Source organism: Chanos chanos, chromosome 10 (genome assembly GCF_902362185.1).
Source record: "Chanos chanos chromosome 10, fChaCha1.1, whole genome shotgun sequence".
NCBI classification, from domain to species: domain Eukaryota; kingdom Metazoa; phylum Chordata; class Actinopteri; order Gonorynchiformes; family Chanidae; genus Chanos; species Chanos chanos.
The window spans coordinates 1,444,859-1,457,500 of NC_044504.1; the positions used below are offsets into that span (position 1 = coordinate 1,444,859).

The window sequence follows — 12,642 nt, forward strand, 5'->3', positions numbered from 1 at the left end:
ATCTGTACCTGTTCTGTGTATGTAAACATCCAGAGGCCAACCTGCAGGCCCCAGTATCCACAGTCATTCAGTATCGTTTAAAGGAAGGCACTGCGGCAGAGATGTAAATATCTATAAATACTATAAATATCTCACATTCTATCACGGAAGACTTCTTTTCTTTTTTTTTTTTGCATTATTGTAGAGCTGTACATGAAAACATTCGGTCACCAAAACAAAGACAGTGCTAATGGTACTCCACACAACCAAAACATGTAAAGAAAACAGAGAAAGCAAGTCACTGAAAATGTAGAACCATAACACAGCAGTGAGCTCATCAAAATCCATGCTACACAAATGAAACATAACAGACGTGTAAACTATTGGAGGAAACATTGAAACTGGCGAAAATAACTTAACCATGTAGTTACTGGCTATATAAATTCATCAAAATTATTACTATACTTTTATCTCTAAAACAGCTACTTTAACACTCGAATTAACTGAGAGGAAAAAAAGAAAAACAAATGAAATGTCCCTTTCAGCACAGAACTATTGGCATCGCCATCACTTTACCATCATTAAGAACAGTCATCAGTTTAACGACCAAAGGAAGAAACATAAACCAGGACCGTGTCTATTTCAGTGGAGAGGATAAACAAAAAGGACAAACAAAACAGAGTGTGTAGGCTGAGGGCTAGGCCAGTAACACACACACGCACACACACGCACGCGCGCGCGCGCACACACACACACACACACACACACACACACACACACACACACACACACACACGGCGTCATGAAGCGCTAGATGTCATTTGTGCTGAAATGCATTAAAGTCGCTGTGAAGTGAAACGTCACGCTGTTGCAGCATTCGCTCTACTCCACCTCCATGGCCGACGCCTCCTGCTCCTCGTCTGATTTGTCAGTGAGCTGCGTGCTCGGATCCACAGCTGCAGCTTTCTCCTCCTCCTCCTCCGCCTCTGCCTCCGGCTCCGCCTCCGCCTCCGGCTCTGCCGTCTCAGGCTGCAGCTCCTCAGGCTCCGCCTCCTTTTTGATTGGCGAGGCTGGTGGTGTGGACTCTGGTTCAAATGAGGAAGAGGAGAGTATGAATATATAAAAACACACTCAGGGCCTGGAACCTGCACACAGGCCCGCTCTCCTTTCAGCTTAAAGCACCACTGTAGGTGCTGAGGCGCCCGTTCGGGTGACCAGGCCTTTAGCCCAGACAAGTCCTAATGAGTTCTCTCAGTCACACAGCATTATGGGAAAAAGGAGAAACATTTTCACACAAATACATGAAATCAGATCCTGAATCCACAAACGAATGACACTTATTTTCAAAAGGCTTTGGAGATATGCCAGCCGGGCACAAACTACCAAAGTACGAGTGCTTGGTTTTAACAGGACTGAGTTTTAGTTCCACAGCGGCCAAGAGAGTGACGCACAGAGAGAGGACGTGCACTGATGCTCTGACCAAGATCACGTCTATCGCCCCTTTTCAGCCAATGAGCTAACAGGATTTAACAGACTGGATCACACTACACACACCCCAATATAATGTGTGAAATAACCACGCCAGATGCCAAAATAATATGCTTAGGAGAAAAGAAAATATTGTAGAATCCAGTGAAAAGCAGAACAGAGCTGACTGTGACACCCAGTCAGTGTCACCACAAACAACGGATCTGATAATACAATTAATAAATAAATTCTATAACTAAAAAACTTTGAGATGTGGTTTTAAAAACAAATGGCTGCATCACTGAACTGGCTGGCTGACTGACGGTTGAGCAGGGAGGCAGAAGCTCAGCCTCGGCCTGGCGGATCTCCCTGGGTGAATGGGGTTTTTTGTGTGTTTTTTTTAGCGGTGTGAGTGAGGCCGGCGCGGCGGCCGCGTGTGCCGGAGCCCTGCTGTTCACGCCGGGAGCCCAGTACCTGCGGCAGGTGGCGGCCGCTCAGACTCGGCAGCTGGAGCCTGCGTCTCTGACATCGTCTTCCTCTCGCCGCTGAACTCCAGGAGGCGCGGGGCTTGGGGTCGCGTCTTTCTGGCGGGATTCAGGAAGTAACAGTAGGCGCACCTGAAAGCTGCAACGGAGGAGCACACAACACCCTCACGCTCAAGCACCAATCTTAATATATATGAAAATGAAAAGAGTCGTGCACGCACGCACGCACGCACGCACGCACGCGCGCACGCACGCAGGCAGCATCAGAGAGGCATAAAGAGGTGGGGGGAAAAAGTGGGCCGTGCTTGTTTGCATATTCAATCTGGAAGCGTGCTGTGTGTTTGCCTCCACAGGCCAGAGGAGAGAGGGGCTTTAAACACTGGGGTAAAATATGGCCCTGCCAAGTGCTAGAGGGCGAATGAAGACACTGGGTCTGATGGAGTCTGACAGAAACCGTCTGTGTTTCTCTAAATCTTACCAACGTATTCAAATTCCTCTTTCAACGCCATGCCGTTATGGGACACACACTGCTGGCATATGAGGGCATATCTACAGAGACAGAGTGGGAGAGAGACAGAGAAACATTCAGAAAACACACACTCATCAAAATTTCTCCCCTACATTTCTGTTCTGGCTTTTCACTCAGGACATCAGAAATATTCAAACACTTCTTATCCACCGACCTTATTATGTAAATGTAAATTATGTAAAGTCTGTTATTTTATAAAAAAAAAAAAAATGGAGCAGGGCTTTGACCTGTTCTGTGGACCATCGCCAACGAGGTATTCCAGAACCCTGTCCATAGCACCTCTCTCCCGAGGCAGGATGGGTCTGACAAGCGGAGGACCAGGAGGGTGCATTCCTGTAACACACACACACACACACACACACACACACACACAAAATGCCTGAAGTAATGTTCGGAGGGCAGCAGTCACACTAAGTGTGGGAGGAGAGGCGCTGAAAGCCAGCGTGTGCCAGGAAACAGGCCCAGGGCGTGAGGCAGATGCAATGATAAGTGGCTGAAAGGGACAGATTTTAATAATGACTTGGAAATGGACTTTCCTGCAGAGGCATGTGCACGTCAGAGCCCGCTGTGGAGCTGAGTGCTAATTAATATAATTTAACATCAAGAGCAATCATAACGAGATGACTGGTCATTTCTGGGAGATTTGGCAAAGTCTCGGCTCCCCGCCGCGTATTAATTTACCAACATATGGAGACTCAGTGGTGACTGCGCGTTATCAAATTGCTTTTCACTTTCAATTTCCTGCAAAAGGGCTTTTGCCTGGATTAGCCTAAACTTAACGGCGAGGACACAAACATTTCACTAACGTTTACGCAAAAGCAAACGTTATCCATCACGCCGTTAAACCGAGGCAGTTTGTCAAGTGTCAATCAGCGGAGAAAAGAGAGAGGAGAAAAAAAAAAATTAGAGCATGGGACACATACATCACTGCCGTAGCGTCAGATACGCCAACATTAAACACAGAGGAGCGGAAATGAAAGACCATTCCGTTTTATTCCTGAACGCGGTTAACAGTCCAGATTTTCAGTTAACTCTTCACATAGAACTGTCTCATTTCTTTAGGTTCCCACATCACCTCCTCACCCTCTCAGTCAGACCTGCCACACGACCTGGACACAGATCATACCCCAGGCTTCACAGCTGTACTCTTCCACAGACTTATTCTAATGTCACACTGCAGAGTGACACAGGCCCGCCGTGACGTGGTAGGAAACTCACCCATGCCAGGCACCGGGGTAGCGGTGGGCGTGACCGACCTCCTCGTGATGCTCTGATTGGCTGCGGCGGCGGCAGAAAGGCCCCTCTCCGGAGGCCCTCCGGGGGCGGAGTGAGGGGCGGGGCCCTGGGGGGGGCGAGCCGCCGCCGTCGGGGTCCCCGTGGCGACCGGGGGACGTGGAGTCACATGTCTCTGACGCAGCTCTGACAAGAACACAATGGCAGTTCACCGGCGTGGGTGTGAGATGAGCTCTAATTGGCACGGGCCTGGACAGCTCTTTATGGCCGATCCAGGCTTAATCTGCATTACAGCGTGATGTAACACCAGGCCAGCCATTAACCCCATTTGACAAACACACCCATGTGTGGAATAATTCGCATAGTGGAGGAGGAGGAGGAGGAGGAGGTCTGGAGATGGTCTTACCTTGGCCGTGTCTCGGCGTCATGTGTGGCCCAGGTGTGGCCTCCAGCTCCTCCGGTGAGAAATCAAAAATTCATTCATGAGAAATGAACTCTCACCCATCTAATCAACAGTCCACGGATTCATTTTAATTTCACCTGAGCGAGTAGGTTTACATTAATTCAAACTTACAACTTTTTTCTTGGAGTCGGGGTCGAACCTTTCCAGGATGAGTTTAGCATTTTTGTAGGTTTCGGTTTCCATAACCTGTTCGAGCTGAGAGACAGAGAGAGGGTTTCAGATGACAGCCGAGGGCGTTACCATGGCCAGTGCATTCATACAGAGGCGTAAACAGAGACGGCGATCACATCCGCGCTTTCACTCTGCCGTTTGATGAGGGCTGCTAGCCGGCGGATCGTAATGAGCATGCAAACACTCGGCAGGATCTCGTTTCGAGGAGCGAATCTACGCAAGAGGAAGAGAACGCCGCGCGAGACTGCCAATTTCTTACCCTGATGCCTCCGGTTTTCATCTGAACCTTCATTTCAGCGAAAAACCAAATAGTGCTAATTATTTACACATAATGGAAAGAATAATTACAAGCGCTAGTCCAATAATGTAAAGTGTGAAAATCCATCAGCCATAATTATTGAAAGTTATTAGACATGACAGTAGATGACAAGCAATTTCTCAGATTTATTTCCTGCGTGAACTAAATGCTATTCGTTTACAGACGGCCGTTAACAGAGAGCGGCGTTCTGAAGGAAAGTCTCTCTGCCAATTAAACCGCTGTCTTCACTGATTCACCGTTACGTATTAGGAACAGAAACGACCATTCTGAACGAGTCTACAGAAAGACGATAATTGCAGAAAAAAAAGCAGAGAAAACTCTGATGGTGGTGCGCCGTGCCGCGCCTATAGACAGATCGCTTCTACCGAAAAGGCTGAAGCTCGGGGAAAAACGGTAAAATGATCTGACATGCGTGAGAGGACGACTTTTCATATCTGACTGTGTCAAAAAATAAAAAACTGAAAGTCTAATGGGATCGAGAAAGACGATGTCACTGGTCAGTTATATCACAGCACATTAAAACAGGCTCACACCAAATCCATATCAAAACCAACAGCAGCAAATTACACAAAACACTTACTATTTTTCTTTTTTGTGACTTCAGCTCCTCTAATTTTTCATCTGACAAACAGAAGAAAAAGAGAACATTTTTTTTTCTTTCTTTCTTTCTGTAATACATGCTAAGCTGATTAATAATAGATGCATGCAGCGTTCCTTAAGGGAAAAATCATTGAATTTGTCATGATGCCTGGTGATGTGGTGATATTCTATGAACTGTTGATCAGTACACATGGAGCATCAACATGCAGTTTTCATACACTGGATATCTGAGATCTTTTACCATAGTGTTATTAGGACTTCACTCATGTGTTTCTCTCTAACCACATCGTTAAGTGTACTACGTGAGTAACTATGGCAAAACTATTTCGTCTGGGATAAATAGCGCTTTGTCTTGTCTGACCAACAGTGCGTTTAGTTAATGTAAAATGAACACTATCCAAAGTTTTAACCAAATGACTCAGCAGGAACACATGCAGAACCACATGGCCTTGTGCGTCATCTAACAGGCCTTCAGAACAGATCAATCTCTCACTAACAGGACAGTAACATGTTTAAAAACGAGGCTCTCTCCACAGATGTGCCTACAGATGGATGTTTTTTGGGCGTGTCTTGCAGATGGATGTTTTTTGGGCGTGTCTAACTGTTTGGGCAATGAGAGGAGCGCGTAACAGTCCGTCTACTTTCCACCATAATAATGTCGAGTATTTTTTTTACAGCTTCTGTCATCATGCAATATGAGCACCGGTCTGCTGCTGACTGGACCGTGCCGTTTGGATCACTTGATAGAGACGAAAAACTAAATAAATTTAAAAAAAAACTAGATACAGTGTGCGTCAAGAAATGAGAATATTATATTTTTATAGATGGTTATAATCATTCTGAGCAATGCAAGGCCAAATCAAATGGGGGGGGGGGGGGGGGGGGGGGGGGGGGTAGAAAGCCAACAAAACTGGACCTTACTGTTTCGTTCTGTCCGTTTTGAAAACAAAGCGATCAACAGCTTCCTCAATAACCAGACTCTGTCAGACAAAAGCAACATCTGCATCTTAGTCATTCACACCAGCTTAGAACAATCAACATCACTTCTGTAAAAATGGCAGAAATGTTTAGTTCTGGAAGCAACCTGTGAAAATAAATAAATAAATAATGAAAAAATGATAATGAGTCAGTAAACCATGAGACATCCATACTTACAGTACTGGGAATATTAAAAAGGGTGAGGCTACTATTAGCCGTCCAATGGTTTGCTCTGGCAGGTACCAAACATACACGATTACACAGCATATCAGGTAGAGGAGGCAGGAGTACAACATCAGTCTCCACACCCATAACTTCAGCATTTTCTGATTCTTCTCCCGGTCCTCCTCAAGGCTCTGGATGTCCTGCAAATGTACGTGTGTATATGACATTCCCATCAGCACAGCCACTCACACACTGACAACAAACAACACAGCATTAGCTTTAGCACTCAGGTCATGAACTTGGCTGCAGAGAGTAAACATGCATCCTGTTAGAGAGGACCCTAAAAAACGTTACGTAAAGACCATACAGCAATCCTCTACATCTCTCTCTCTCTCTCTCTATAAGAGTTACTCCACTTAAAACACCAGTTGGCTTTGCAAAATGACCGTATCTATAATGAAAAAAGTTGACAAACACACTCTAACACTGCCTTGAACTCTTTCCTTCTGTTACTATGCTCTGCACATACGGTGGATCTTGGGGAATCGGCATTAAACAAACATTTATTTCCTAAACTGGAAAACATCATTGCTCCTAATCTCCTGACATCCATTAGTCAAAATGAGTGGAAACTCATGTCCTCATTTAGAGTCCAACTCAAAACACGCTCCTGCCTTCTGTTTTTTTTCCCTCCAAATGGTGCTGCTTTTTTTTGTACTTCATGGTTATGAGAACAATCAAATCTAAAATGATTATTTCAACGTCACAGTCCTGATTGGATGGCACTGTGAGGACAGTTTGTGTGTTTAGTAAGGCAGTGAGGGAATGTGTAACTATGATCCGTGGGCTCTTGTTGACCCTGTTGAGGTCACAGAGTCATGTTTGAGGAAACCTTACACTCATTTGGTAAATCATCTGATTCTGCCCTGGTCCCACACCAACAAACACACAATAAAGTTATTCAAAGAATGAGGTCACAGTTTCATTCTGCGATACACATGCTGTCCAGCCCTTCCCTTCAGGCCACTGAAATCCAAAGCTGAAGATGAAGTATCGAATATCCACAAACCAAAAATATCGAAGCAGATTTCAGAGACAGCCTCTGTAGTCTTACTGCACTGAGTGAGAAAGCCAGGGGTGGGTGGCACACACACAAACACACATACACACACACACACACGCGTGTCTGTCTGTCTGTCTATGAACTCCTATCTCTGTAAGGCTGGTTAGACTAACGGCCTACCTCAGTGCAACCAAGTCATTAAAGAGCTCAGTCAGAAAAGAAAAGAAAAGGGAAAAAAAAACAAAAACCAAAAAAAACAACCCTCTGATTTATGCCCAGCTAATTGCTGACGGGCTATTACATGGCAGAAAAAAGACTGACTGTGCTCTTTCATGAATGACAGAAGGAAACGACAAACACAACCAGATGGTGTGATCCAGGCAAACACTCACCTTCTCAAGTCCTTCCAAAACTTCTACGGTGGACGGCTTGGCCTGCAAAACATTCACAGTTTTTCATATCATTCTTGTCTTTCCTTGCTATAACAGAACTTAAAAGGAACAGGACTTGAGTGAGCATAGCTAAAACTGGCTGTTTAAAGAGGTTATTTTTTGGGGGGGGGGGGGGGGGGGGGGGGGGGGGGCAGTTTAAAGGGTTTCCATAGGCACTGGCTCTCTTATCTACAGCAGTCTGTACAGAGAGAACACAGCAAAGATTTGCATAACTTCCAGCTTTATTTCCCAGGCAACTTTCATAACATGAAAAGCAAACAGCAGGCAGGACACACACTGACACTTAACCTACAGGGAGGCTTAGGAGAGGATCTAAGTGCTTTACAGTACACTACAGCAGTCAGGACATGCCACAGGTCCTCACACTCCGTTTCTCATGGAGACTACATTACAAACACAGAGGCATACAGGTACAGCAGCATATCAGTCAGTGAGTCCTGGATCAGTGAGTCCTGAATCAAGCTCAAACAGGACACATCATCTGAGATCACACTTATACTTACCCTCCATCGGGATACCACCGCCCCCATGTTGGTAAAGGTGCACTGTGGGCCCTCTGCTCAGCCGCTCAGGTCTTCGTTGAATTTCTTGGATTAAACACAAGAAAGACTCCCCACCTGTTGACAAATCATCCTTAACTTAAAACTCCAACATCACGAGTCACTAACCACAAGATCTTGTACCAAACAGAAGCTTACAGATCACCAGCTGTTCCAGGTTAGCTGGTTTTCCTGCTCACTGTACTGTTCTAATGCTGAAACGACTCTATATCTGAGTCTGCAGGAGAATGGGCTCACACAGCGCAGTCTCACTCTATCTAACTAGGGACAGTCACTGTTATGATCTTCACATCCAAGGAAATTTACCCCCCCACCCCCCACCGCCAGAGTTCTTCTCAAATAAGAACATTGGTCATTGGTGAAAAGACAGAGAGATAACCTTTCCTCTGAAATCATAACAGAATTATATTAAGGGAAAGAGTTGATCTGAATTAGTAACGGCCACGTATAGGCTACACTATAGATCTAGCGGTACTTCAACGTGTGTCATGCTTATTCTACGCAGCAGCTGTGAGAGTAGTGACAAGCTAGGTTTTGTCTCGCGCATGGAATATCCAAAAATACCACCGAAGGCTTGCTTCTGACAACCCCCCCCCCCCCCCCCCCCCCCCCCCCCCCCCCCCCATATTGCACATACACATAGATACACACGAACGAACACACACACACACAGCCGACTCCAAAAAGTCAAAGTAACAGGACACGCCTCTATTTTGGACTGCAAATGCTTTAAATGTTGCACCGCTAATGGCGAGCCGAACTATTAGCCAATTGGCTCGAATTTACAGCTGTGATCAAAACAGACAACGCACTGGAAAACCAGAGACGACTGTCCAGTTGATATGTTATCTAACACATCACGGCTCCTTGACAGCTGAAATGTTAAACAATCATTCCGCGTTAACTTCACGCTGAAAAGTAAACCTGGAATCCCGCAACAACCAGAAAACACAACTTTAATTGCCCAACACTTTATTCGCAGGATGATAGGATAAAATTACGTATACAAGCTGGGAGCAGTAATTTGTCGACCAAAGTGTCACTGTCACGGACCAACTGCAAAGAATATACATGACAAATGTTTGCAAAGTTTCAAATAATTGGCTATTAAAATTTAATAACAGTTGCTTGTAAGCTTTCAGAGATGTAACATTGAGAGTGCCACAGAAAAAAAAAAACAACACAACTAATTCCCGTTGAAATATGCAGTATATTTTAGTTTCAGAAAATGTTGCGGACAGCTTGCTAGCTCAAGAAACTCCCAATGAAGACTGAATCGTCAAGCCCCCTCTTTTATTAAGTCGGTTACTGAAAGTGAAAACGCCGTTTAGCTACTCTGTGTGCCACGCTAAAATAAGTACATTACCAGATAGTAAGAGGAATCAAACTTCTTCGACGTGAGCATCGCAAAACAACCGCTAGCTGGTTAGCTAACTGGTTAGTAAAGAGATATCGAACGTTGTGCTCAAAAATTAAATGAGGCGGTGTCCTACAGTACCTACAAAGCACATGCAACTCATTCGTGGACAACTGTGAACCGAACAAAGCAATAAAAAATTCTACAACTCTTATACAAAGTTACCTGCGTGGTAGAGGAGTTCAGCTATGTCAGTCAATATAGAGCGGCTAACTTCACTAGTGTGGAATACGTCAGCAAATCCTTCCCACAACTCATTGCGACACGGGCTCTTTCTTCTGAGTTTGTCACGGGATCAGGTTTTCCCGCGAAGATAGAAACGAAATTCAACACAATATCTTTTCTCCACATGAAGACAATTAACAATTATTAATCCCACGTTTTAAGATATAGATATAAATCCTATAAACATTATAAAATAAAAAATATTGGTTACAGAATTTAACTAATGGAGTAAAAAACATTCCTCTCATACCACTAATATTTATGTGAACATATTAATTTCTACCGCATAATGTGAGTAAAAATAACTAGCCGATGTAAAATGCTGGTGTGTTGGTTATTTCAGAAGTTTGCATCTGATTCTCTCAGGTAATTTTTCAATCAGTAGTTGAATGACAACAGATTTCATCCAATACACCTTTCATTAGCTGTCGGCTAGTAAAACAACCTAAAAGCGTCTTCATGTGCACCCATAGCCTATGTGCTAGTACACAACTCAGGGTCTCCCTGTTGCAGGTGTTGTTGTCTTGTCACTAAAATGTGGACCAAATTCAAATGCCTTCAACTGTGCAACCCGGAACTTACTAGTAAATCTCATCTTCAAGAAACCTTGTATTTCAATAGATTCACTTATCCTGAACACAAATGGATATGAGCCCAAAACGGAACTGAGTGCCTGAGCTGACTGATAAGAGATGTATGTTATATTCTGTGGAATGAAGCCCCTTCAAACCCAAACGGTGAGAGGCTGTGTCCTGAAGACCCTACTGCAGAAAACAGTTATGGACACGATTTATTTAACACAGCTCCTCTCCTTTCTGGATAGCTGTCCAGGCTTCACACTGGGAGCAGGTGGATAATCGAGTGACTGAAAAGAATACCATAAAAGTCTGTTGATTTGGTCTGATTTTTGGATGTAAACAATTACAGTGCCTTAATGAAACTGAGAGAGGTACTTTTTAAATCAGTGTCATGCTCGGTAAATCACCACGGGGGACATGCCAGTGTGACTACCTCCTGAGCAGGAACGATTGGCAGAGTGCATGGAAGGTCCCACAGAATGGCCAGAGATATCTTCCCTCCACACCCCCCTGTGACCCAAATCAGCACCACGGACAGCATCCTGGTTCCACACTCAATTTCCCAAAGTCCATACAATTACAGCCGTTTCTCCATAGCAGGGGTAAACTCAAGATTCTGGACCATGGAACAGCTCTTGAATTTCCCCCAAAAAAGGGGGAAAATTGGAGAAAATTAAGGGACACAGTAATTTAGAAACCACAAACTCAAGTTTTAATCCTTACACACATACTCCCGCTCCCTTTAAACGAACTCCGATTGTCTCTGTTATAATGCAGCACAGAAAATCCACCAGTATTAAATTTACACTGAGGGTGTAAATGTGGATGCACATATGTTCACTGTTAGTGTCGATTTTACACTGCTGATTTTGCCTTGAACACTAAAAAGACTGAATAAATTCTCTGTTGTAGCCCATTAAAGACCATTGTGTTTTACTATTAAAGACCATTGTGTTCCAGTGAATCTAAGCCTTTGATGAAATGAAGTAAAAGAAATGGTTGTTTCTATTTTTTCAACGAAGTAGAAAGACAGTGATGTGTGAAACCGTTCAAATAAACATGTTTACTCTGGGCATTTTTTGGTTTAGTAATAATCAGAGGTGAAAACATACTGAAACTACGTTCTTACATAAAGCTGTAATTAGTTGTGCAGATAATGGAGTTGAGTTCAATAAATTAAATTAATTTTTCAAATAGTGAGTCGAGGTGAAAATTTAAGAGCATGGTTTTAGGAACACTTAGATAGCAAAACTTAAAAACGAGTGAGGCTGAAGGCGAATACAGCGGAGAGAGTCTAAAAAGCCATATTGCCTGAATGGATCATACTAAAGCATCACCCAGGTTCATTTCTAGCTTTATCACAGTGACTTTCTGAAAGTAAAACGTGAAATATTTACACATTTTTCAAACATGTATTCCTGATTGAAAGTACAAGTGCAATAGACATCATTTAAGTACCCCACTTAAGTGTTTATTTTTAATCATTTTTAAACTAGAGTTTACAAACTGCTTCCATAAAATAAAATAGAATGACATATGACACGCTGTGTCTTAAAACGTTTGTAGATGCCAAGAAATCTTACGTGTGACGGACGGCAGTTAGACCTTTTATACTATAGAATATTTGTTAAATGGAAATATAATGACTCAATGACTCATCTTACCAACGTCACCATAGTGTAGCACGTGCCTTTTGTTCATTCAGAGATTTCATATGACCCACTGGGAACATAAAATAAATGTAATTAATATTTGGCAAAACACTTTTGCCGGCAATATATTTAGGCAGACAATTTAGTTCTCTGCCTGGATATTGACTGAAACCGTTTCAGGATAGAAAAACGTAAGGTGATACTACTTCGGAGGAAACTGCTTCCTCAGGTAATGGCAAACATGCCCATGTTTTCTGGAATATTCAAGGAGGTGAATTAGCATACAACGTGTCGGTTTAACAATAG

The 12,642-nt window shown here is 43.7% G+C and overlaps 1 protein-coding gene across 1 annotated transcript; it reads right to left on the reverse strand.

Moving 5' to 3' along the window:
* Positions 1-760: 760 nt before the first annotated feature.
* Positions 761-10,086, reverse strand: lnpa (limb and neural patterns a). The gene is made up of 13 exons (XM_030786704.1): positions 10,047-10,086; positions 8,408-8,521; positions 7,845-7,886; positions 6,402-6,589; positions 6,168-6,226; positions 5,227-5,267; positions 4,268-4,351; positions 4,100-4,148; positions 3,679-3,879; positions 2,688-2,793; positions 2,410-2,480; positions 1,921-2,070; positions 761-1,064 (listed from the first exon to the last, which is right to left on the reverse strand). Exons 2-13 carry the CDS (start codon positions 8,432-8,434, stop codon positions 862-864), a joined length of 1,221 nt encoding a protein of 406 aa, XP_030642564.1. The 5' UTR covers positions 8,435-8,521; positions 10,047-10,086; the 3' UTR covers positions 761-861.
* Between the last annotated feature and the right edge of the window lie 2,556 nt (positions 10,087-12,642).